Genomic DNA, 27683 nt, shown 5'->3' on the forward strand with positions numbered 1-27683 from the left:
CCTTTTCCTCAACTTACCGCATGAAGGAATAAATTCCCAGTAAACGGTATTCTCTGCCTTTTTGTCATCCTTGCTCACACCTACACTTCCATACCTTTTTCACACCACGGAGAGTTAAGTTGTAGCAGGGTGTTGCGTTCCCTCTATCTAGGGGCGTGCGTAACAGCCATCAGCATGACACAACAGGAACTGGGTTCGTCGGACCAGGTGATGTTTTTCCACTCCTCAATTGTCCAGTGTTGGTGATCGTGTGCCCACTGGAACAGCTTCTTGTTTTTAGCTGACAGGAGTGGAACCCGGTGTGGTTGTCTGTGGCAGTAACCCATCTGTGACAAGGACGAACGAGTTGTGCGTTCTGCGATGACGTTCTGCACACCACTGTTGTACTGTACCGTTATTTGCCTGTTTGTGGCCCGCCTGTTAGCTTGCACGATTCTTGACATTCTCCTTCGACCTCTCATCAACGAGCTGTTTTCGCCCACAGGACTGCCGCATCTCTGGATGTTTTTTGTTTGTCACACCATTCTCTGTAAACCTTAGACACTGTCGTGCGTGAAAAGCCCAGGAGGCCAGACGTTTCTGTGATACTGGAACCGGTGAGCCTGGCACCGACGATCATACCACGCTCAAAGTCGCTTAGTTCAAAGTCTTGCCCATTCTAATGTTAAATTGAACAGTAATGCCTTGATGCATGTCTGCCAGATTTATATAGAATGCTACGGCCACATGGCTCACTGTCTGTAGGAGCGAACAATTTTTGTAAATGGAGTGGTGTACCTAATAACTGGCCAATGAATGTATTGTGTGGCTTAGAATAGATAGTGTCTTCAGAAAGTATTAATACCCCTTGACTTATTCGCATTTTGTTGTGGTCACAGCCTGAATTCAAAATTGATTAAATCAATAAAAAACATCACAACACCCCATAATGACAAAGTGAAACATGTTAGAAATGTTTGCAAATTTAAATGAGACATCTCATTTAAAAAAGTATTCACACCCCTGAGTCAATACATGTTAGAATCATCTTTGGCAGCAATTACAGATGTGAGTCTTTCTGAGTAAGTCTCTAAGAGCTTTGCACAACTGGATTGTACAATATTTGCACATTATTATTAAAAAAATTCTTCAAGCTCTGTCAAGTTGGTTGTTGATCATTGCTAGAGAGCCATTTTCAAGTCTTGACATAGATTTTCAAACCGATTTTAATCAAAACTGCAACTAGGCCACTCAGGAACATTCAATGTTGTCTTGGTAAGTAACTCCAGTGTAGATTTGGTCTTGTGTTTTAGGTTATTGTTGAAAGGTGAATTTGTCTCCCAGTGTCTAAAGATTCCCTAGTATTTGCCGATGACAAGCATACCCATAACATGATGCAGCCACCAACATGCTTGAAAATATGAAGAGTGGTACTCAGTGACGTGTTGAGTTGGATTTGAATTCAGGACATTAATTTTTTGCAGTTTTACTTTGGTGCATTATTGCAAACGGGATGCATGTTTTGGAATATTTTCATTCTGTACAGGCTTCCTTCTTTTTGGCAACTGAGTTAGCAATGACACCTGTCACTTTGTAGTGACTGGGTGTATTGATACATCATCCAAAGCATAATTAATAACTTCACCATGCTCATAGGGTTATTCAATGTCTGCTTTTTAAAATGTTCTACCCATCTACCAATAGGTGTCCTTCTTCGTGAGACATTGGAAAACCTCCCTGGTCTTTGTGGTTAAATCTGTGTTTAAAATTCACTGCTCAACTGAGGGAACTTACAGATAATTGTATGTGTGGGGTACAGAAATGAGGTAGTCATTCAAAAATCATTCTAACCACTATTACTGCACACAGAGTGAGTCCATTTGACTTATTATGTGACTTGTTAAGCACATTTTTACTCCTGAACGTATTTAGGCTTGCCATAATAAAGGGGTTGAATATTTTAGTCATTTCAGCTTTTCATTTTTTATTAATTTACAAAACTTTCTAAAAACATAATTCCACTTTGACATTATGGGGTATTGTATGTAGGCCAGTGACACAACATCTACATTTAATCAATTTTAAATTCAGGCTGTAACACAAAAAAATGTGGAAAAGGTCAAAGGGTGTGAATACTTTCTGAAGGCGCTGTAGTTGTTCTACTGTAGGCAGAGGGTTAATTGTTTACCTTGGGCTTCAGCCTGGTGCACTGAGGACAGCAGGACAGCCACAGGGAAAACCCAGCTCCGCATCTTCACAACCTGCACACAGACACACACAACTGTTATACATATCTACATTCAAATTTACACTGTAGACACAACACACACACACTGAGTTGCGAAATACACACATATACACACACTGAGTGTGGTCGGACACTGAGCTGGCCTACAGTGTGTCTTCACTACTGTAAGCCAAACACAAAGGTCCTTTAGTCAGTGAGGCCTCTGAGGGTCACAGTGTGGAGGGACACAGTCTACTGCCTGCCTTGTTTCACCTCACTTCACTACAAGGACCTCATCATGCCACAGATCAATGGGGCTAACTAAATAACATGCTCAGTGAAGAAAGGCCGTGTTCAACTACTCTTATTGACATTATTGCTCTAAAGCAAGATGTCCCAATATTCTTCATGGCCTTACTTCCTTCTTTCCTCTCCTTCATGACCACCATGACTATCTCATATAGGGGCTGCTTCTTTCCACCACAAGGTTTTTCAAAAAGAGGCAAGGTGCTGCACAACAGAAGAGCTACTTCCAAAAACCTAACAGATGCTGACCTAACTCAAACCTGCTCTGGGTTAAGGGGTGGAAAAAGACATGTTCTGATGCCATAACAAACAGCCTACAGTAGTTATAAAATAATGTCTATCAAAATTCCAAACCGTTAAATGAAATGTGTTTACATTTATATATAGGCAGTACAGAGGAAAAGAGGGCAGAGTATATGTATTGGTCTGTATAGTGAATCACCATCCTGCATCTGTAGGCATTTACAGTAGCATAGTGTGTCACACTACTGAACTAACTCAACCCATAGAGCAGACTGAACGTCAAGCTCTTCTGAGTCCTGCCACATCAAAGAGGTCATGATGGGAATCCCACTTAACACACTCCTAAATACATTAGACTGGAAACCACTTGAAGCTCACACTGAATTAATTTGTGTAGTATAACAAATAACTAAGTCCTTACACACACACACACACACACACAGGGTTGGGAGTAACTGGTTACATGTAATCAGTCACAGGTAATCTGATTACAAAAACTGTAGCTGTAATCAGTTATGTTACAAGCAAAAATATTACAGATTACAGATACTTATGAAAAACTTGATGATTACTTATTGGATTATTTTGAAATTCAGAAACGATGTTTGCGAAAAAAATACATTATGACACTTCTATTTTCGCATTGACATTTAAAACAGTTTAGCTGACAGCCGTTTTGCACTGTTTCGCTATGGTTTTAGTCAACAATCTAGCAAGAGGGTAATATTTTATTAATGTAGTGGCATCCCCCTAGAAAGCTATGACCTTTGGGTTTCACCTGGAATTGTTTATTTATGTCTGTGAAAAAGTACACAATAAAAGTATAATAAGACACATACAAATATGATTCATACTTTATAATATGTCCATATATAGTTACAATCTGTTTTAGGAACCTCTGCCCACAATATTTCAGCTTCTTTACCAAATAAATCATGACATTAGTGATAGTCACTAATGATCATCTGTTAAATGTTTAAATCAACATTTGGGGCATTTAAACAGCGTGTATCCCTCCTATAAACAAGAAGAGATGGGCTATGTAAAGGGCTCGAGTTTGTCGTTCTGAGCATATGCAAAGTGTCTGCCTCCGACGTAAAACAAATGTTTCACTTCCACACCTCTTTACTTGTTTTAGGTTTAAGGATGTGTGTAGGTCGCATTCTTTATCTTAGAGCTATGAAAGTTATGTATTTAGATCTGCCTGCTTGAGACAAATTCAGCGATCGCTTTGCAATGTCTGTGCCGTGAAGCAATCGAGCTGGATACTTTTTTTTTTTTTAAGGACCGCCCCTTTGAGTTAATGTTGCAGTGAAGTGAAATAAATGGATGTAATGATGTAGCCAACCACCAGAGGATTTTGGCATGGTCCTAGGAAGGTCTGGATGGCTGTCTTCTGACTTATAAAATGGTGGGAAATCAATAAAATAAGTAATGTAAACATAAAAAAATATGTTTATGTAATTAGCTTAAAATGCAAACGAACACAGACACTGGACAGAACTCTACCTAGAAGGCCACCATCCCAGAGTCGCCGCTTCACTCTTGACATTGAGACTGGTGTTTTACGGATACTATTTAATGAAGCTGCCAGTTGAGGACTTGTGAGGCGTCTGTTTCTCAAACTAGACACTCCAATGTACTTGTCCTCTTGCTCAGTTGTGCACCGGGGCCTCCCACTTTCCCAGTTTGTGCTGCTCTTCAGTTTCTTGGCAATTTCTCACATGAAATAGGCTTCATTTCTCAGAACAAGAATAGACTGACGAGTTTCAGAAGAAAGGTCTTTGTTTCTGGCCATTTTGAGCCTGTAATGGAACCCACAAATGCTGATTCTCCTGATACTCAACTAGTCTAAAGAAGGCCAGTTGTATTGCTTCTTTAATTATAACAACAGTTTTCAGCTGTGCTAACATAATTGCAAAAGGGTTTTCTAATGATCAATAAGACTTTTAAAATGATGAACTTGAATTAGCTAACACAACGTTCAATTGGAACACAGGAGTGATGTTTGCTGATAACGGGCCTCTGTACGCATACGTAGATATTCCTTTTCTTTTTTTTTATCTGCCGTTTCCAGCTACAATAGTCATTTACAACATTAACAATGTCTACACTGTATTTCTGATAAATATGATGTTATTTTAATGGACCATTTTTTTAATTTTCTTTAAAAAACAAGGACATTTCTAAGTGACCCCAAACTTTTGAACGGTAGTGTACATATGAAATGAGTAAAGCAGTATGTAAACATTATTAAAACGTGACTAGTGTTTCATGTCTATGTACATAGGGCAGCAGCCTCTAAGATGTGTGATTGAGTAACCGGGTGGAAGCCAGCTAGTGATGGCTATTTAACACTTGAGAAAGATGGCCTTGAGGCCTATACTGACCTCGCCTTCTGGATGATAGCAGGTTGAACAGGCCGTGGCTCGGGTGGTTGATGTCTTTTTGGCCTTCGTGTGACATCGGGTGCTGTAGGTGTCCTTGGGGGGCAGGCAGTGTGCCCCTGGTGATGCGTTGGGCAGACCGCACCACCCCCTTGAGAGCCCTGCGGTTGTGGGCCATGCAGTTGCCGTACAAGGCGGTGATACAGCCCAACATGATGCTCACTATTGTGCATCTGTAAAAGTTTGTGAGGGTCGTAGGGGGCAGGCCTTCCTCACCACACTGTCTGTGTGGATGGACCATTTCAGATTGTCAGTGATGTGCACTGTGCAACTTGAAGCTTTTCACCTTCTCCACTGTGGTCCCATCGATGTGGATAGGAGGGTACTCCCTTTACAGTTTTCTGAAGTCCACGACCAGCTCCTTCGTTTTGTTGATGTTGAGGGAGAGGTAATTTACCTGGCACCACTTCGCCAGGGCCCTCACCTCCTCCCTGTAGGCTGTCTTGTCATTGTTGGTAATCAGGCCTACTACTGTTGTGTCGTCTGCAAACTTGATGATTGAGTTGGAGGCGTGCGTGACCATGCAGTCACGGGTGAACAGGGGGAGTACAGGAGGGGGCTGAGCACGCACCCTTGTGGGGCCCCTGTGTTGAGTATCAGCGAAGTGGAGGTGTTGTTTCCTATCTTCACCACCTGAGAGCAGCCCGTCAGGAAGTCCAGGACCCAGTTGCAGAGGGCGGGGTTCAGACCCAGGGCCCTGAGCTTAATGATGACCTTGGAGTGTACTATGATGTTGAATGCTGAGCTATAGTCAATGAACAGCCTTCTTACATAGGTATTCCTCTTGTCCAGTTGGGATAGGGCCGTGTGCAGTGCGATGGCGATTGCATCGTCTGTAGATTTATTGGGAAGGTATGCAAATTGAAGTGGATCTAGGGTGTCAGGTAAGGTAGAGGTGATTATGGTCCTTAACTAGCCTCTCAAAGCACTTCATGATGACAGAAGTGAGTGCTACGGGGCGATAGTAATTTAGTTCAGTTACATTTGCTTTCCTGGGTACAGGAACAATGGTGGACATCTTGAAGCAAGCGGGGACAGCAGACTGTGATAGAGGAAGATTAAATATGTCAGTAAACACTCCAGCCAACTGGTCTGTGCATGCTCTGAGGACGCAGCTAGGAATGCGGTTTGGGCCGGCAGCCTTGCGAGGGTTAACACGCTTAAATGTCTTACTCACGTTGGCCACGGAGAGTGAGAGCCCACAGTCCTTGGGAGCGGGCAGCAAGTCGGTGGCACTGTGTTATCCTCAAAGCGGGCTAAGAAGGTGTTTACCTTGTCCGGGAGCAAGACGTCGGTGTCCACGACGTGGCTGGTTTTCCCTTTGTAATCCATGATTTTCTGTAGGCCCTGCAACATATGTCTCGTGTCTGAGCCATTGAATTGCGACTCCACTCTGAATAACTACACTGTTTGTATTAAACCATATTCCCAGTCACCTTGCCATGGTTAATTGTGGTGGTTCGCGCTTTCAGTTTTGTGTGAATGCTGCCATCTATCCACGGTATTTTGGTTTGGGTAGGTTTTAATAGTCACAGTGGAAACATCATCCACTATACACTTCCTGATGAACTCATTCACCATGTCCGTGTATATGTCAATGTTATTCTCAGAGGCTACCCGGAACATATCCCAGTCTGCGTGATCAAAACAATCTTGAAGCATTGATTCCGATTGGTCAGACCAGGGCTGAAAATACCTTAGCACATGTACTTCCTTTTTGAGTTTCTGCCTATAGGAAGGGAGGAGCAAAATGGAGTCGTGATCTGATTTGCTGAAGGGAGGGCGGGGGAGGGCCTTGTAGCCATCCCGGAAGGGGGAGTAACAATGGTTTAATATTTTTAGAGCGTGAGTATTACTGGCAATGTGTTGATAGAACTTTGGTAGTGTTATCCTCAAATGTTCTTTGTTAAAATCCCCAGCTACAATAAATGCGGCCTCAGGATATGTGGTTTCCAGCTTGCACAAAGTCCAGTGTAGTTCCTTGAGGGCCGTTGTGTTATCGGCTTTAGGGGGAATATACATGGCTTTGACTATAACCAAAGATAATTATTTTGGTTGGAAATACAGTCTGCATTTGATTGTGATGTATTTATTCTAGATCAGGTGAACAAAAGTACTTGAGTTTCTGTAGGTTATCACAATCACATCATAAGTAGTTAATCATGAAACATACACCATCACCTTTCTTCTTCCCAGAGAGTTCTTTATTCCTGTCTGCGCGATGTACTGAGAACCCAGCTGGCTGTATGGACGGGGACAGTATATCCAGAGAAAGCCTTGATTGCATGAAACAGAGTATGTTATAGTCCCTGATGTCTCCCTGGAAGGAGATCTTTGAACTGAGCTCGTCTACTTTGTCCAGAGATTGAACATTAGCGAGTACTATACTCGGAAGCGGAGGATGGTGTGCACGCTTCCTGAGTTGGACTAGAAGTCCACTCCTAATACCTCTTCCAAATCAACATGCGTGCAATGGCGCACGCAGACGCACGCGCATGCCCGTTCTAGTCAGCATGTTAATGAGGTTTAATTCAGCGTTGAAAAGGCAAAACCTTTAAATTTGTTCTACCTGAGTGAGTCTGACCACAAGTCAGAGACCACTATGAGGACACACCAAATGCATTTGATGGATCCTTTTTGTCTTCTTCTAATGACCTTTAAGGGGAGAGTAATCCAAAAGTAACAGAAAATAATCTGATTATATTACTGATAATGCAAAAGTTACGTTACTGATTACAATTTTGGACAGGTACTGTAACTAGTAACTGTAATGGATTACATTTACAACAGAAAGTAACCTATCCAACCTTGCACGCACGCCCACCCACACACACACACACACACACACACAGTATCAAGATATACAGCCTGTGGCTTGTGGTCGGGAAGAATGAGTCAATGTCTTACTCATCCTATCGTTCACTAAAAATAGACAAGCACACCTGCCCACGGCAAGGGTGGAATTTACATATTTGAATAAGTTTAGATTAAGTTCAGTTTTCTACATAGAAAACTAGGAAAAAGGAGAAGGAATCTCTCAGTATCTAACACAAAGTCACTCTGTTTCTGTTTGTGAAAGTGTAAATGTTTGTTCTGGTATGTATATACACTGAAGAACTCGGGCTGCTCTTCTTGTATCTCAACAATCGACAGCTGGACAAATTTCAAAACATACAAGATATTACAGTGCATTCAGTAAAATATTCAGACCCCTTGACTTTTTCCACACTTTGCAACGTTACAGCCTTATTCTAAAATGTATTAATTAAATTGTTTTCATCATCAATCTACACACAATACCCCATTTTGACAAAGCAAAAACAAGTTTTTACAAATGTCTTAAAAATAAAAAACAGAAATACCTTATTTACATAAGCATTCAGACCCTTTGCTATGAAACTTGAAATTGAGCTCAGGTGCATCCTGTTTCCAGTGATCATCATTGAGATGCTTCTAAAACTTCATTGGAATCCACCTGTGGTAAATTCAATTGATTGGACATGATTTGGAAAGCCACACACCTGTCTATGTAAGGTCCCATACTTGACAGTGCATGTCAGAGCAAAAACCAAGCCATGAGGTCGAAGGAATTGTCCGTAGAGCTCAGAGACAGGATTGTGTCGAGGCACAGAAGGCAACACCCGGCCAAACTGAGCAATGGGGGGAGAAGGGCCTTGGTCAGGGAGCTCCAGAGTTCCTGTCAGGGAAAACATTCCAGAAGGACAACCATCTCTGCAGCAATCCACCAATCAGGCCTTTATGGTAGAGTGGTCAGACAGAAGCCACTCCTCAGTAAAAGGCACATGACAGCCCGCTTGGAGTTTGCCAAAAGTCACCTAAAGGACTCTCTGGTCGATTAAACCAAGATTGAACTCTTTGGCCTGAATGCCAAGCGTTACGTCTGGAGGAAATCTGGCACCATCCCCCATGGTGAAGCATGGTGGTAGCAGCATCATGCTGTGGGGATGTTTTTCAGTGGCAGGGACTGAGAGACTAGTCAGGATTGAGAGAAAGATGAACGGAGTAAAGTACAGAGATCCTTGATGAAAACCTGCTCCAGAGCGCTCAGGACCTCAGACTGGGGTGAAGGTTCACCTTCCAATAGGACAATGACCCTAAGCACACAGCCAAGACAACACAGAAGTGGCTTCGGGGCAAGTCTCTGAATGTCCTTGAGTGGCCCAGCCAAAGCCCAGACTTGAACCCGATCAAACATCTCTGGAGACCTGAAAATAGCTGTGCACGATGCTCCCCATCCAACCTGACAGACCATGACAGGATCTGCAGAGAAGAATGGGAGAAACTCTCCAAATACAGGTGTGCCAAGCTTATAGTGTCATAACCAAGAAGACTCAAGGCTGTAATCGCTGCCAAAGGTTCTTGAACAAAATACTGAGTAAAGGGTCTAAATACTTATGTAAATGTGATATTTGTTTTTATTTGTTGATTTTATTTTTTTTACCCCTTTTTGCTTTGTCATGATGGGGTATTGTGTGTATATTGATGAGGGAAAAAACTATTTAATTCACAGTAGAATAAGGCTGTAACGTAACAAAATGCTTTGTCATTATGGGCTATTGTGTGTATATTGATGAGGAAGTATAAATTGAATCCATTGTGGAATAAGGCTAACGTAACAAAATGTTGAAAAAGTCAAGGGGTCTGAATACTTTCTGAATGCACTGTAGCTTTAGAGCTAAACCCAAATTGCTACTTATCACTGTTCAGTTCATTAAAAAGTCCATAGTAGATGGAATAATACTAAAATGTGAATACATCAATTAGTCTGATCATGTTTTTATTTTTCAGATAGGGAGCAGGGAAAAAACAACCACTTTAGAGAATTGTCTGAGGGCAGAAACGCATAATGCGTCTTAAATGTTAGTTCCCCTTGTATGATTTAAAAACGACAGAATATCTTTAACTTTTCGCCTAAAAAAACAGCATCCAACATATATAATGAATTCCAAATGCAGTGCCCATTTTCCATCTGAAACCCTAGACAGATTGAGTTCATCTATATAGGTTCCTCACCCATAAAATTAAATTCCTCACAATTGCTCAAATACAAACCAAATCCACCCTCATACTTTTCATGCTATTTTTTATATTTCCTGCGGAATCTGTAAAGTTAGTCCTTTTATGTTCAAATTAATGAAACTGTCTGACCACAGCCTATTTACAGAAGCTGTTATGATAAGACCATTACCATTAACGATAAAGATAAGACATGTCTTTTAGATCTTAATTTACAACTGAAACACTACACATCAATGGCAGTTAAGTAAAATAAAACACCAGCTGGAAAGTACACAGTTGTGCACAATGTACAGAGAAGTATATAATCGTTCAATGCGTTTGCTTCATCTTCTGGTAAAGGGGGGGGTACCACATGTAGCGTCTATACATCGTTTCTGTTTGGAACTTACCACGCTTCACAGGACTATTGTAATTACTACCAGGGACAATGTGGCCATTAGAGACCATATTTTTTTTACTTTTTCAATGTTGTTTCATGTGGAATCTACGTAGAAAATATATTGGATTTAAAATGTCATCAACTGTTTTTTGAAGGTGAAATTTCAACCACAGGATTATGTCATCCTTGTAACCAATTTTCAACTTAGACAAACCTTGTATAAAATTGTTGAATTTGTACCTTTGGAACAATGTCAGATGTTCAATGTTATATCCGCTATCAGAAAAAAATCTATAGGATGGGCAGCACCTCCTACTGGAGTTGATTTATCTATAGCTACTAATTTGGTCTCCCAATGTGGGTTTTAACCAAGCCCTGCTTTGCTTTGATATTTGTCACTGACTACTACCATTGTGCTACCATGAGAATGATTATCGAGAGATCTGTTAATAACTAAATAAATTCACGGTTGCCAGTGAAGTCATTCTAGAGGGTAGGTTTAACAATAATTATACTATTTAGGCCTATATAACTGGCAAAATCATCAACAGCTATTGTTTAAATTCAACCTAGGTTTCAACTAAAAATATACAAAACATTCAGTGCCTTCAGAAAGTATTCACGCACCTTGACTTATTACACATTTTGTTGTGTTACAGGCTGAATTTAAAATGGATTGAATTGAGATCTTGTGTCACTGTACTACACACAATACCCCCAAATGTCAAACTGGAATTAAGTTTTTCGAAATGTTAACAAATTAATAAAAAATGAAAAGCTTAAATTAGTTAAATATTCAACCCCTTGGTTATGGCGCCCCACATCGGGTTCGTGCCGTGGGGGAGATCTTTGTGGGCTATACTCGGCCTTGCCTCAGGGTAGTAAGTTGGTGCTTTGAAGATATCCCTCTAGTGGTGTGGGGGCTGTGCTTATGTAATTATGCTGCAATCATTTGTGTCGGGGGGCTAGGGTCAGTCTGTTATATCTGGAGTATTTCTCCTGTCTTATCTGGTGTCCTGTGTGAATTTAAGTATGCTCCCTCTAATTCGTTCTCTCTCTCATTCTCTCTCTCTCTCTCCCCCTCTCTCTCTCCCTCTCTTCTCTCAGAGAACCTGAGCCCTGGGACCATGCCTCAGGACTACCTGGCCTGATGACTCCCTGTTGTCCCCAGTCCACCTAGTCATGATGCTGCTGCAGTTTCAACTGTTCTGCCTGCGGCTATGGAACCCTGACCTATTCACCGAATGTGCTACCTTGTCCAGGACCTGCTGTTTCGACTCTCTCTACCGCACCTGCTGTCCCTAACTCTGAATGATCGGCTATGAAAAGCCAACTGACATTTACTCCTGAGGTGCTGACCTGTTGCACCCTATACAACCACTGATTATTATTATTTGACCCTGCTGGTCATCTATGAACATTTGAACATCTTGGCCATGTACTGTTATAATCTCCACCCGGCACAGCCAGAAGAGGACTGGCCACCACTCAGAGCCTGGTTCCTTCCTAGGTTTCTTCCTAGGTTCCTGCCTTTCTAGCGAGCTTTTCCTAGCCACCGTGCTTCTACATCTGCATTGCTTGCTGTTTGGGGTTTTAGGCTGGGTTTCTGTATAGCACTTTGTGACATTGGCTAATGTAAAAAGGGCTTCATAAATATATTTGATTGAATTTGATTGATTATGGCAAGCCTAAATAAGTTCAGGAGTACAAATGTGCTTAACAAGTCACCAAATAAGTGGCATGGACTCACTCTGTTTGCAATAATAGTGTTTAAAATGATTTTTGATTGACTACCTCATCTATTACCCCACACATACAGATAATTGTAAGGTCCTTCAGTCGAGCAGTGAACTTCAAATACAGATTCAACCACAAAGACCAGGGAGGTTTTCCAATGCCTCGCAAAGAAGGGCACCTATTGGTAGATGGGTAAAAAAAAAATGGTAATGGGGGAAAAATGGGGGAAAAAAGCCGATATTGAATATCCCTTTCACTTTGAGCATGGTGAAGTTGTTAACTACACTTTGGATGGTGTATCAATACACCCAGTCACTACAAAGATACAGGGGTTCTTAACTCAGTTACCGGAGAGGAAGGAAACTGCTCAGAGATTTCACCATGAGGCCAATGCCAACTTTTAAAACAGGTATAGAGTTTAATGGCTGTGATAAGAGAAAACTGAGGATGGATCAACAACATTGTAATTACTCCACAATACTAACCTAAATGACAGAGTGAAAAGAAGGAGGCCTGTACACAATAACAAATATTCCAAAACATGCATCCTGTTTAGGATAAGGCACTAAAGTAAAACTGCAAATAATGTGGCAAAGAATATTTGAGCTGTTCTTGACATAATATGGACTTGATCTTTTACCAAATAGGGCTATCTACTTACTGTATACCACCCCTACCTTGTCACAACACAACTGATTGGCTCAAACGCATTAAGAAGGAAAGAAATTCCACAAATTAACTTTGAACAAGGCACACCTGTTAATTGAAATGCATTCCAGGTGACTACCTCATGAAGCTGGTTGAGAGAATGCCAGGAGTGTGCAAAGCTCTCATCAAGGCAAAGGGTGGCTACTTTGAAGAATATCAAATATAAAATATATTTTCATTTGTTTTTGGTTACTGCATGATTACATATATGTTATTTCATAGTTTTGATGTCTTCACTATTATTCTACAATGTAGAAAATAGTACAAATAAAGAAAAGCCCTGTAAAGAGTAGGTGTGTATCCTATAAAGTGCCTTTAAGTGGTCTGTCTCGTGCTTTCTCTCCCCTCTCAGTTGATATTCCAGCTTCTCTCCTTCTTTGGCTCGCCCCCCTTTCTCTCTCTGTCTGCCTCTCATGGTTTCATCTGTGACAGCACCTGTCCTTCTGTGACAGCATCTGTCCTTCTAATGTACATCACATTATTATCATTACCTACAACCAAAAGGAGTCAAACCTCTAATTTGGGACATACAGTGCATTTGGAAAGGATTTATTGGATTTATTCAGTATTTTTCCACATTTTGTTACGTTACAGCCTTATTCTAAAATGAAATACTTTTTTCCCTCTCATCAATCTACACACAATACCCCATAATGACAAAGCGAAAACAGGTTTAGAAATTTTAGCAAATATAGCAAAAAAAACTGAAATATCACATTTACATAAGTATTCAGACCCTTTACACGGTACTTTGTTGAAGCACTTTGGCAGCGATTACATTCTTGAGTCTTCTTGGGTATGACGTTACAAGCTTGGCACACCTGTATTTGGGGAGTTTCTCAAATTCTTCTCCACAAATCTTCTCAAGCCCTGTCAGGTTGGATAGGGAATATCGCTGCACAGCTATTTTCAGGTCTCTCCAGAGATGTTTGATTGGGTACAAATCCGAGCTCGGACTGGGCCACTCAAGGACATTCAAAGACTTGTCCCGAAGCCACTCTTGTTTTCTCTTGGCTGTGTGCTTTGGGTCGATGTCCTGTTGGAAGGTGAACCTTCGCCCCAATCTGAGGTCCTGAGCCCTCTGGAGCAGGTTTTCATCAAGGATCTCTCTGTACTTTGCTCCGTTCATCTTTCCCTCGATCCTAACTAGTCTCCTAGTCCATGCTGCTGAAAAACATCCCCACAGCATGATGCAGCCACCACCATGCTTCACCGTAGGGATGGTGCCTAGTTTCCTCCAGATGTGACGCTTGGCATTCAGGCCAAAGAGTTCAATCTTGGCTTCATCAGACCAGAGAATCGTGTTTCTCATGGTCTGAGCGTCCTTTATGCACCTTTTGGCTAACTCCAAGTGGGCTGTCATGTGCATTTTACTGAGGAGTGGCTTCTGTCTAGCCACTCTACCATAAAAGCCTGATTGGTGGAGTGCTGCAGAGATGGTTGTCCTTCTGAAAGGTTCTCCCATCACCAAAGATTAACTCTGGAGCTCTGCCAGAGTGACCATCGAGTGCTTCTTCACCTCCCTGACCAAGGCCCTTCTCCCCCGATTGCTCAGTTTTGCAGGGCGGCCAGCTCTAGGAAGAGTATTGGTGGTTCCTAACTTCTTCCATTTAAGAATGATGGAGGCCAGTGTGGTTTGGAGACCTTCACTGCTGTAGACATTTTTTGCTACTCTTCCCCAGATTTGTGCCTCGACACAATCCTGTCTCGGAGCTCTAAGAACAATTCCTTCGACCTCATGGCTTGGTTTTTGCTCTGACATGCACTGTCAAGTGTGGGATCTTATATAGACCAGGTGTGTGCCATTCCAAATCATGTCCAATGAATTGAATTTCAAGTTTGATCAATGGAAACAGGATGCACCTGAGCTCAATTTTCTAGTCTTTTCTAGTCTCATAGCAAAGGGTCTGAATATTTATGTAAACATTTGCAAAAATGACTAAAAACCTGTTTTCACTTTGTCATTATGGGGTATTTATTTTTTATTTCACCTTTATTTAACCAGGTAGGCAAGTTGAGAACAAGTTCTCATTTACAATTGCGACCTGGCCAAGATAAAGCAAAGCAGTTCAACACATACAACAACACAGAGTTACACATGGAGTAAAACAAACAGAGTCAATAATACAGTAGAAAAATAAGTCTATATACAAAGTGAGCAAATGAGCTGAGATAAGGGAGGTAAAGGCAAAAAAGGCCATGGTGGCGAAGTAAATACAATATAGCAAGTAAAACACTGGAATGGTAGATTTGGTAGATTTGCAGTGGAAGAAAGTGCAAGTAGAAATAGAAATAATGGGGTGCAAAGGAGCAGAATAAATAAATACAGTAGGGGAAGAGGTAGTTGTTTGTACAGGTGCAGTAATCTGTGAGCTGCTCTGACAGCTGGTGCTTAAAACTAGTGAGGGAGATAAGTGTTTCCAGTATCAGAGATTTTTGTAGTTTGTTCCAGTCATTGGCAGCAGAGAACTGGAAGGAGAGGCGGCCGAAGGAGGAATTTGCTTTGGGGGTGACCAGAGATATACCTGCTGGAGCGCGTGCTACAGGTAGGTGCTGCTATGGTGACCAGCAAGCTGAGATAAGGGGGGACTTTACCTAGCAGGGTCTTGTAGATGACCTGGAGCCAGTGGGTTTGGCGATGGGTATGAAGCGAGGGCCAGCCAACAAGAGCGTACAGGTCGCAGTGGTGGGTAGTATATGGGGCTTTGGTGACAAAACGGATGGCACTGTGATAGACTGCATCCAATTTCTTGAGTAGGGTATTGGAGGCTATTTTGTAAATGACATCGCCGAAGTCGAGGATCAGTAGGATGGTCAGTTTTACAAGGGTATGTTTGGCAGCATGAGTGAAGGATGCTTTGTTGAGAAATAGGAAGACAATTCTAGATTTAACTTTGGATCGGAGATGTTTGATGTGAGTCTGGAAGGAGAGTTTACAGTCTAACCAGACACCTAAATATTTGTAATTGTCTACATATATTAAGTCAGAACCGTCCAGAGTAGTGATGCTGGACGGGCGGGCAGGTGCAGTGTCACGGCTGTTGTCGGTGAATGAGGACCAAAACGCAGCAGGTACGTGAATGCTCATCTTGATTTTTAATTAATCTCAAAAATGAACATACAAAACACAAAAAAACGAACACTCGACAAATAAACAGTCTGGTAAGGCACAAGGCTATACACAGAATAATCACCCACAAATCACACATACAAACACACCCTAATATATGGGACTCTCAATCAAAGGCAGATAGACAACACCTGCCTTCAACTGAGAGTCCCAACCCCAATCAACCAAACATAGAAACACACAACCTAGACTAACCATAGAATTAACTAAACATAAACCAAAACCCGGAAATACTAAATCAAACACCCTTTACACAAACACACCACCCCGAACCACATAAAACAAATACCCCCTGCCACGCCCTGACCAAACTACAAAACAATTAACCTTATATACTGGCCAGGACGTGACAGTACCCCCCCCTTAAAGGTGCTACCCCAGAAGCACCTTAACAAAAAATAACCCCAAGCAACACCAACAAAAAGTCCCCTTTTCTAAAGGGAGGGAAGGGAGGGTGGCTGCCGTCAACGACGGCACTGTGCTACACCCCCCCTCCCCAACCCACCTATTTCTGGAGGTGGCTCTGGCTCCGGCCGTTCCAGGCTGTCGGGCCACTCTGGCATCGCCGAGGGGCAGTCGGACCAGTCTGCCATCGCCGGGGGGCAGTCGGGGCAGTCTGGCAATTCGGGAGAGTCTGGGCAGTCTGGCAATTCGGGACAGTCTGGGCAGTCTGGCAATTCGGGACAGTCTGGGCAGTCTGGCAATTCGGGACAGTCTGGGCAGTCTGGCAATTCGGGACAGTCTGGGCAGTCTGGCAATTCGGGACAGTCTGGGCAGTCTGGCAATTCGGGACAGTCTGGGCAGTCTGGCAATTCGGGACAGTCTGGGCAGTCTGGCCACTCGGGCCACTCCGGCAGTTCAGGGCAGTCTGGCCACTCCGGCAGTTCAGGGCAGTCTGGCCACTCCGGCAGTTCAGGGCAGTCTGGCCACTCCGGCAGTTCAGGGCAGTCTGGCCACTCCGGCAGTTCAGGGCAGTCTGGCCACTCCCGCAGTTCAGGGCAGTCTGGCCACTCCGGCAGTTCAGGGCAGTCTGGCCACTCCGGCAGTTCAGGGCAGTCTGACCACTCCGGCAGTTCAGCGCAGTCTGACCACTCCGGCAGTTCAGCGCAGTCTGACCACTCCGGCAGTTCAGCGCAGTCTGGCCACTCCGGCAGTTCAGCGCAGTCTGGCCACTCCGGCAGTTCAGCGCAGTCTGGCCACTCCGGCAGTTCAGCGCAGTCTGGCCACTCCGGCAGTTCAGCGCAGTCTGGCCACTCCGGCAGTTCAGCGCAGTCTGGCCACTCCGGCAGTTCAGCGCAGTCTGGCCACTCCGGCAGTTCAGCGCAGTCTGACCACTCCGGCAGTTCAGCGCAGTCTGACCTCTCTGACGACTGTTGACTGGCGGGCAGCTCTGACGACTGTTGACTGGCGGGCAGCTCTGACGACTGTTGACTGGCGGGCAGCTCTGACGATGACTGTTGACTGGCGGGCAGCTCTGACGATGACTGTTGACTGGCGGGCAGCTCTGACGATGACTGTTGACTGGCGGGCAGCTCTGACAATGACTGTTGACTGGCGGGCAGCTCTGACGATGACTGTTGACTGGCGGGCAGCTCTGATGATGACTGTTGACTGGCGGGCAGCTCTGATGATGACTGTTGACTGGCGGGCAGCTCTGATGAAGACTGTTGACTGGCGGGCAGCTCTGATGAAGACTGTTGACTGGCGAGGCTGGGTTGACTCACTTGTAGCCTGGTGCGTGGTGCTGGTACTGGGCTTACCAGATTATGTACACGCACCTCCAGGCTAGTGCGGGGAGCGGGAACAGGACGAGTCGGACTGGGTTGACGCACTTCCGGGTCCGCACGAGAGACAGGAGCTGGAAACCCAGGGCTATGGAGGCGCACAGCCGGTCTAAATCTTACCTCCTGCACAACCCGCCTTGGCTGGATGGAACTAGTAGCCCTGTACGAGCGGGGTGCTCGTACAGGGCAGACTGGGCTGTGCAGGGGCCTGATGGTAGCCGTGCGTAGAGCGGGAGTTGGGTAGCCTGGTCCTCGGAGGCGTACCGGCGACCAGATGCGCTGCGCAGGCATCCTCCTACCAGGCTGGATGCCCGCTCTAGCACGGCACCTGCGAGGGGCTTTAATAACGCGCACCGGACTGTGCGTGCGTATGGGTGAGATAGTGCGCTCCTCAGCGAAACATAGCGCTCTCCAACCCATACGCTCCTCCATATAACTACGAGTAGCTGGCTTCCGGCTCTTCTTACGCTTAGCCAAACTACCCGTGTGCCCCCCCCAAAAATTTTCTTGGGGGTGCCTCTCGTGCTTCTCCTTCAGCGCGTACTTGGCCTCGTACCACCGCCTCTCTGCCTTGGCTGCCTCAATTTCCCCCTGCGGGCGTCGATAATCCCCAGCCTGATGCCAGGGTCCGGCCCCGTCCAGAACTTCCTCCCAAGTCCACTTCTCCCGCCAGTCCAACTCGAACTCCGTCTGCTCCTTCCTCTGCTGCTTGGTCCTTTGGTGGTGGGTGATTCTGTCACGGCTGTTGTCGGTGAATGAGGACCAAAACGCAGCAGGTACGTGAATGCTCATCTTGATTTTTAATTAATCTCAAAAATGAACATACAAAACACAAAAAAACGAACACTCGACAAATAAACAGTCTGGTAAGGCACAAGGCTATACACAGAATAATCACCCACAAATCACACATACAAACACACCCTAATATATGGGACTCTCAATCAAAGGCAGATAGACAACACCTGCCTTCAACTGAGAGTCCCAACCCCAATCAACCAAACATAGAAACACACAACCTAGACTAACCATAGAATTAACTAAACATAAACCAAAACCCGGAAATACTAAATCAAACACCCTTTACACAAACACACCACCCCGAACCACATAAAACAAATACCCCCTGCCACGCCCTGACCAAACTACAAAACAATTAACCTTATATACTGGCCAGGACGTGACATGCAGGCAGCGATCAGTTTAAGAGCATGCATTTAGTTTTACTTGTATTTAAGAGAATTTGGAGGCCACGGAAGGAGAGTTGTATGGCATTGAAGCTCGTCTGGAGGGTAGTTAACACAGTGTCCAAAGAAGGGCCAGAAGTATATAGAATGGTGTCGTCTGCGTAGAGGTGGATCAGAGCCTCACCAGCAGCAAGAGCGACACCATTGATGTATACAGAGTAGAGAGTTGGCCCAAGAATTGAACCCTGTGGCACCCCCATAGAGACCTTGAGTGTGGCTGAGGTGCACCCATGACCAGCTCTGAAACCAGATTTCATAGCGGAGAAGGGATGGGATTCGAAATGGGATTCGAAATGGTCGGTAATCTGTTTGTTGACTTGACTTTCGAAGACCTTAGAAAGGCAGGGTAGGATAGATATTGATCTGTAGCAGTTTGGGTCAAGAGTGTCCCCCCCTTTGAAGAGGGGGATGACCGCAGCTGCTTTCCAATCTTTGGGAATCTCAGACGACACGAAAGAGGTTGAACAGGCTAGTAATAGGGGTTGCAACAATTTCGGCAGATAATTTTAGAAAGGGTCCAGATTGTCTAGCCCGGCTGATTTGTAGGGGTCCAGATTTTTCCGCTCTTTCAGAACATCAGCTATCTGGATTTGGGTGAAGGAGAACTCAGGGAGGCTTGGGCGAGTTGCTGTGGGGAGTGCAGGGCAGTTGACCGGGGTAGGGGTAGCCAGGTGGAAAGCATGGCCAGCCGTAGAAAAATGCTTATTGAAATTCTCAATTACAGTAGATTTATCCGTGGTGACAGAGTTTCCTATCCTCAGTGCAGTGGGCAGCTGGGAGGTATTGTGTGTAGATTGATGAGGATTTTTTATTTATTTAATCAATTTCATAATAAGGCTGTAACGTAACAAAATTTGGAAAAAGTCAAGGGGTCTGAATACATTCCGATTGCATCGTATGCTGTTTAATAGACAAATTAAACAACTTCTAGACAAATTAAACAACTTATTTTCTCGCTTTGAGGACAATACAGTGCCACTGACACGGCCCGCTACCAAAACCTGCGGGCTCTCCTTCACCGGGGCCAACGTGAGTAAAACATTTAAACGTGTTAACCCTCGCAAGGCTGCCGGCCCAGACGGCATCCCTAGCCGTGTCCTCAGAGCATGCGCAGACCAGTTGTCTGGAGTGTTTACGGACATATTCAATCAATCCCTATCCCAGTCTGCTGTTCCCACATGCTTCAAGAGGGCCACCATTGTTCCTGTACCTAAGAAAGCGAAGGTAACTGAGCTAAACGACTATCGCCCCGTAGCACTCACTTCCGTCATCATGAAGTGCTTTGAGAGACTAGTCAAGGATCATATCACCTCCACCCTACCTGACACCCTAGACCCACTCCAATTTGCTTACCGCCCCAATAGGTCCACAGACGATGCAATCGCAATCACACTGCCCTAACCCATCAGGACAAGAGGAATACCTATGTAAGAATGCTGTTCATCGATTACAGCTCAGCATTTAACACCATAGTACCCTCCAAACTAGTCATTAAGCTTGAGACCCTGTGCAACTGGGTCCTGGATTTTCTGACGGGTCCTGGATTTTCTGACGGGCCGCCCCCAGGTGGCGAGGGTAGGAAACAAAATCTCCACCCCGCTGATCCTCAACACGGGGGCCCCACAAGGGTGCATTCTCAGCCCTCTACTGTACTCCCTGTTCACCCATGGCTGCGTGGCCATGCACGCCTCCAACTCAATCATCAAGTTTGCAGACGACACAACAGTGATAGGCTTGATTACCAACAACGACGAGACAGCCTACTGAGAGGAGGTGAGGGCCCTCGGAGTATGGTGTCAGGAAAATAACCTCACACTCAACGTTATCAAAACAAAGGAGATGATTGTGGACTTCAGGATACAGCAGAGGGAGCACCCCCCTATCCACATCGACGGGACAGTAGTGAAGAAGGTGGAAAGTTTCAACCTCAGCAGGCTGAAGAAATTTGGCTTGTCACCGAAAACACTTACAGATGCACAATCGAGAGCATCCTGTCGGGCTGTATCACCGCCTGGTACGGCAACTGCTCCGCCGACAACCATAAGGCTCTCCAGAGGGTAGTGAGGTCTGAACAACGCATCACCAGGGGCAAACTACCTGCCCTCCAGGACACCTACACCACCCGATGTCACAGGAAGCCCAAAAAGGACAACAACCACCCGAGCCACTGCCTGTTCACCCCGCTATCATCCAGAAGGCGAGGCCAGTACAGGTGCATCAAAGCTGGGATCAAGAGACAGAAGCTGTTTTTCAATCTCAAGGCCATCAGACTGTTAAACAGCCATCACTAACATTGAGTGGCTGCTGCCAACATACTGACTCAATCTCTAGCTACTTTAATAATAAAAAATTGGATGTAATAAATGTATCACTAGTCACTTTAAACAATGCCACTTTATATAATGTTTACATACCCTACATTACTCATCTCATCTGTATATACTGTACTCTATACCATCTACTGCATCTTGCCTATGTCACACGGCCATCACTCATCCATATATTAATATGTACATATTGTTATTCATTCCTTCACACTTGTGTGTATTAGGTAGTTGTTGTGAAATTGTTAGATTCCTTGCTAGATATTACTGCACGGTCGGAACTAGAAGTACAAGCATTTCGCTACACTCGCATTAACATCTGCTAACCATGTGTATGTGACCAATAAAATTTGATTTGATTTGATATGAAATGTAGCCTATTTGAAATGATGAGCGGTTCATAAATTCATAAATTGTGATTTTAATGAATGGAGCAAATTCGGAGAGGAAGTTTTATTCCTGTGAGCGAGGAGGAGCGTTTTTTAGCGGAGCGGGTGAAAAGTATGTGGAGCTTCAGAGCACCGCTCATGGAGCAGGATTTCTGACCGCTCAACTCCGCTCACATACTGTAGTCTGCTATGGGCTGACTTAATAGACCACTAACTGACTGAACTGTGTTGCTTGGTGAGGCAGGGGATGAGAGATGCCAAGGCAGGGGTGAGAGTGTCCGAGGCAGGGGGTGAGAGAGACCGAGGCTGGGTGAGAGCGACAGAGTGAGACAGAGGCAGGGGGGGTAGGAGAGTAGGGCTGGGACTATACCAATATCACGATACTCGTTAGTAGCGTGGCAAGGAAACAAAACACGAAGCAGATTTAACTTCTTAGGAAAACAGACCTAATGTTGGAAACAAACATCATTATGTTGTCCTCCAGAGTCACATTTATTTATTTTCCAAGATATAGCGCACAATATTTTACATAAAGCAGATTTTTAAAGGACAAAAGTTTGGTCTGTTTCGCATTTTCATTTATGCCATCGGAAAAAAATATTGTGATACTGTTGTCAATGTATTCTGAAAAGTGAAGTTGATACAAGATGGAAAAATGACAGAAGGAAAGATGTGGAAAAAGAGAGAGTGGAACAGTAGTAGCAAGTGAACACCGGCGGCGCTAAAAAGGGGAACAGAACGGACGAGGACATTCGACAATAGCCCATTCTCTCAGAGAGCCACAGCCATCTAACAAAACAATGAAGATATTACCTTTAGTTATAGCGCTTGTCTTTGGGACAGAAGGGGATGAGAGGACAACGTGTTCTCTTCTTAGCAGTGGGGTTCAATGATAGACTGAAGTGTTCTGCAGTGAGCGCACCTGATGGGCGGCAGCATTGCCCGTCCGGGGCAAGTATACTAAGGCTGGGCTCTGCTTTGTATTCTCTGCTGAATTCATCTTCTGGACAGGTGAGCCAGTCAATGAGCCTCCAACCGCCTCTGCTTAGAACTGTCTTTTCCTCACCTTGGTCTGGAAGCTCAGCCTCAGCTTGATCATATCCACACACTCTTATTAGCCAAGCCAAACAAAGAGACTCCATTTTGATCAATTGTCTTAGAGAAGTTCATAACCTGCTTGCTCACAAGCTCCCAACATGCCCCTGGGGAGGAAGATGTAGCAAATTAATAGTGTCAGTGACTTTATGAACCTCAAGCTTGAAGACTTTTGTACTTGTAAGAAATGTTTACATTTCTGCATTTCTTTAAACTCTTAAGTTTCCCTGTCTCTGGTGCATCTTTACCTGTCTCACTGCAAGAACATCTGCTCAAATGTGTCACTTTCCCCACATAGACACAGAGAAAGGACCGAGACAAACATACAAAGAGATTCTTTCCTCTCCAGATGTTGGCCTTTGTCTTGTTTCATATTCCATGAGACATTAACAACCACTTAAGACCCAGCCTTTCGATATCAAACACTAAACCCACATAAAAACATGAGTCACATCAGTTCCATACCACTGTCTAGACCTCCCCAACCTCCATACAGACCTTTTAATAACCTCTGCTTTACCTCATTTCTCTTCTGAAGCTCCCTGAAGACAATAGATTCAGCTCCCCGACAAAACCAAGATGGACTCACACATCAAAGACAGTAGCCTTCCCTTCCACAGGCATGGCACCCTTGGTAACAGTCCAGATCTCAACACAAACGCAGCCCAGAAGAGCAGCATGCCAGAAGCAGCAAATAAACCATGAATGAGGAGGAGAACAAAAAAAGAAGGATAGAGTAAAGAGGGGTGAAGGCTGGAGAGGACGAGAGAGAGAGGAAAGTGACTATTGAGAGAAGGTAAGGTGGAAAACCAGACACTTCAGAGAAAGAGGAGAATTTGGGTGTCAATCACTGTGGCGATGGGGGAGGTAGAAAAGCTGCAAATAGCAAAACCCACAGTAAATTCACAACAGCTCACAGAGAGGGATGGAATGAGGGGAAAGAGAGAGCGAGAGAAAGAAAGCCTCATGGGGAAAGAGGAACATATAGAAAGTGAGATGGAGAGAGGGAGTGGGAGAAAAAATACAGAGATGAGGGAACAGAGGGAGAGGAAGGGCTTTGCACTGCCAATTAAAGTTCTCATTGGATCTGGCAGACATATAACTACAGGATGTAGTGCTAGTCTCTTTGATGTGCTGGAATTGGAAAGTTTATTTCAGCAGCTTAACAAATGATAGTCCAGCACAACAAAGAAACTAGCATGGTTTAAATGGTATGAGTCAGAAAAGCACCACCCTGCCATTAGCAGGAGATTTATTATGTCAGAGGAAGCTTCAGCCACCACATTCCATCCATCCCACCTACCTGAGAACAAACCTCTGCCAACATATAGCCCTAGGCCTGGCTGTAGTTTCCCCCTACTATTACTTAGACAGGGGTGGATTGAGCCTGCTGCCTAGCTCCATTACCCCCAGCCTGATATATATCGGCTACAATTGATTTACCTCTGTAAATAAACGTCTTGAAATAAAAGCCATTGACACCAGTTCCCACAATGGGTACGCACGTTGAAGGGCGTCAGTCATCAGTGTGAAATCTCTTCTTTTTAAGACTTTTACAGAGTGTGAAATATGTAATGTCGCCAAGCAGACAAGGCCATTACTTATGTAATCACCTGAGTCAAACACTGCAAAACACTGCAACGATACAATAATTGTCACAGAATACCATACCAATGTGGAGAGAACAAAGACTGAACATTGACTACAGACATCCTGTTCTGAATCAGAACAGGCCTTGGACCTTAGTTCGGCAATATCAAAAACCTGATTTAAAAACAATTATGGCATAATTTGACAAGTAAGATGCTGATCAGTTGTCTGGTCTCATTCAAGTGCTTTTGTCTCAGGAAAGAATTGTTTTTGCTTGATTGATAGACATAGGCATAGCTTTCTGTGTTAAGCACCCACTATAGAGGCTAGAGCAAACATGAATAAAACAAAGAAGCATACTCCATATAAAAAGATGTAGATAGTATACCATGCACTTTCACTAAGTGAGTACCCTAAACAGGGGCGGACTGGCTGACTCAGTGGGCATGTCTATGTTGTGTTTTTTTTTGCCAAAATGATCATTACTTGGCTAATAAATATTTGATTTATTTAACTAGGCAAGTCAGTTAAAAACAAATTCTTATTTACAACGACGGCCTACCCCGGCCAAACCCTCCCCTAACCCAGACGACGCTGGGAAAATTGTGCGCCGCCCTATTGGACTCCCGATCACGCCCAGTCTGTAGTGATACCTCTAGCACTGCAATGCAGCGCCTTAGACTGCTGTGCCACTTGGAAGACTAATAATGGGGCCATGAGGAAAAAAATGGTCCGGTGTAGGATACCACGAGGAAAACAATTGGGCCAGTGTGGTCCCAGTCCGCCCCTGAGCCTAAGAAACATGCTTAATGGGGTCCCTACCCTGGCTGTTTCAGGGTTTCCACTAGTTACCACAGCCAGAAAGTAAAAATGGTCTATATTGTAAAAATGTATGAAAGCAAAAATTAGCTAGTGTTTTTGCATTATTTAAACCAAATTGAACATGTTTCATTATTTATTTGAGGCTAAATTGATAGTATTTATGTATTATATTAAGTTAAAATAAGTGTTCAGTCAGTATTGTTGTAATTGTCATTATTACAAAAAAAAATAACAAAAAAAATGTATTGGCCGATTAATCGGTATCGGCCGCTTTGGCCCTCCAATAATCGGTATCAGCGTTGAAAAATCATAATCGGTCGACCTCTACTCTGAAGATTCTAAAACTGTTTGAATGATGTCTGTGAGTATAACAGAACACATATATGGTAGGCGAAAACCTGAGAAAAATCCAACCAGGACGTGGGAAATCTGAGGTTTGTAGTTTTTCAAGTGATTGCCTATCCAATATACAGTGTAAATGGGTTCATATTGCACTTCCTAGGGCTTCCACTAGATGTCAACAGTCTTTTAGAACATTGTTTCAGGCTTCTACTGTGAAGGGGGAGAGAATAAGAGCTGTTTTGAATCAGGGGTCTGGCAGAATGTCATCAGCTAAATCTCGCGCGCGGCCCGTGAGCGTGAGTTGCGTTCCCTTTCCTTTCTAAAGACAAAGGAATTGTCCGGTTGGAATATTATTGAAGATTTATGATAAAAAAACATCCTAAAGATTGATTCTATACATCGTTTGACATGTTTCTACAAACTGTAATGGAACATTTTTTACTTTTTGTCTGGACTTTGTGCTCGCGCCATGCGCATTTGGATTAGTGTACTAAACGCGCGAACAAAAAGGAGGTATTTGGACATAAATATGGGACTGTATAGAACAAAACTAACTTTTATTGTGGAACTGGGATTCCTGGGAGTGCATTCCAATGAAGATCATCAAAGATAAGTGAATATTTATAACGCTATTTCTGACTTTGTTGACTCCACAACATGGGCGGGTATCTGTATGGCTTGTTTTGGTGGACTGAGCACTGTACTCAGATTATCGCATGGTGTGCTTTTGCCGTAAAGCTTTTTTGAAATCTGACACAGCGGTTGCATTAAGGAGAAGTGTATCTTTAATTCTATATAATACACTTGTATCTTTCATCAACGTTTATGCTGAGTATTTCTGTAAATTGATGTGGCTCCCTGCAAAATCACTGGATGTTTTGGAGGCAAAACATTACTGAACATAATGCGCCAATGTAAACTGAGATTTTTGGATATAAATATGAACTTTATCGAACAAAACATACATGTATTGTGTAACATGAAGTCCTATGAGTGCCATCTGATGAAGATCAAAGGTTAGTGATTAATTTTATCTCTATTTCTGCTTTTTGTGACTTGGCTGGAAAATGGCTGTATGTTTTTTTTGTGACTAGGTGCTGACCTAACATAATCGTTTGGTGTGCTTTCACTGTAAAGCCTTTTTGAAATCGGACACTGTGGTTGGATTGTCAAGAAGTTTATCTTTAAAATGGTGAATAATACTTGAATGTTTGAGGAATTTTAATTATGATATTTGTGTTGTTTGAATTTGGCGCCCTGCACTTTCACTGTCTGTTGTCAAATTAATCCCGTTAACGGGATTTGAGCCCTAAGAAGTTATTAAGGTATTTTCTTACAACTGCATTGTTGGTTAAGGGCTTGTAAGTAAGCATTTCACTGTAAGGTCTACACCTGTTGTATTCGGCACATGTGACAAATAGAATTTGATTTGATTGAACCTAGTGGTGCCAAAAGCCCTGGTCTGCCCTAGAAAGCCTATGAAAATTACGATCGTCAGAAGAGCCAAACATTTTTTTTGGGGGGGGGGGCGTTTTGAGCTCTAAAATGTATTCATTATGATCAAGTTTGATCCCCATGGTGAATTATTTTAAAGTTTGCTACGAATCCATATATTTCATTAAATAGTGATCCATTCTGACTACTACATTTGTCGTCACTAAGGATCACATGCTGACACAGACCAATCATGGGCCGGCAGGCTATGAGGAGACCCCGATTGACTCTCTCTGGCAGGATGAAAATGACTACATCGACCAAGATCCTTTGCTAGTTACGGTCACTTTCACCATGATTCTTGGCGATTTTTTGTGTGCCATTCAGCCCACTGAGGTATTACAAGGTAATCTGATCCCGTTTACATACGCCGATTCATAGACGGTCTATATCAAGGTTG

The 27683-nt window shown here is 43.7% G+C and overlaps 1 protein-coding gene across 3 annotated transcripts in view; it reads right to left on the reverse strand.

Annotated features, from left to right (window-relative positions):
- Positions 1–27683, reverse strand: part of LOC106583145 (uncharacterized) — a 130546-nt gene that overhangs the window by 97904 nt on the left and 4959 nt on the right. For all 3 annotated transcript variants that reach the window (XM_082967484.1, XM_045705128.2, XM_045705131.2), the window contains exon 2: positions 2168–2240. In XM_082967484.1, the coding sequence (XP_082823610.1) occupies positions 2168–2231 (64 nt within the window). In that variant the 5' untranslated portion in view covers positions 2232–2240. The remainder of the gene's footprint in view (positions 1–2167; positions 2241–27683) is intronic.

This window comes from Salmo salar, chromosome 22 (assembly GCF_965601325.2).
Source record: "Salmo salar chromosome 22, fSalSal1, whole genome shotgun sequence".
NCBI lineage: Eukaryota > Metazoa > Chordata > Actinopteri > Salmoniformes > Salmonidae > Salmo > Salmo salar.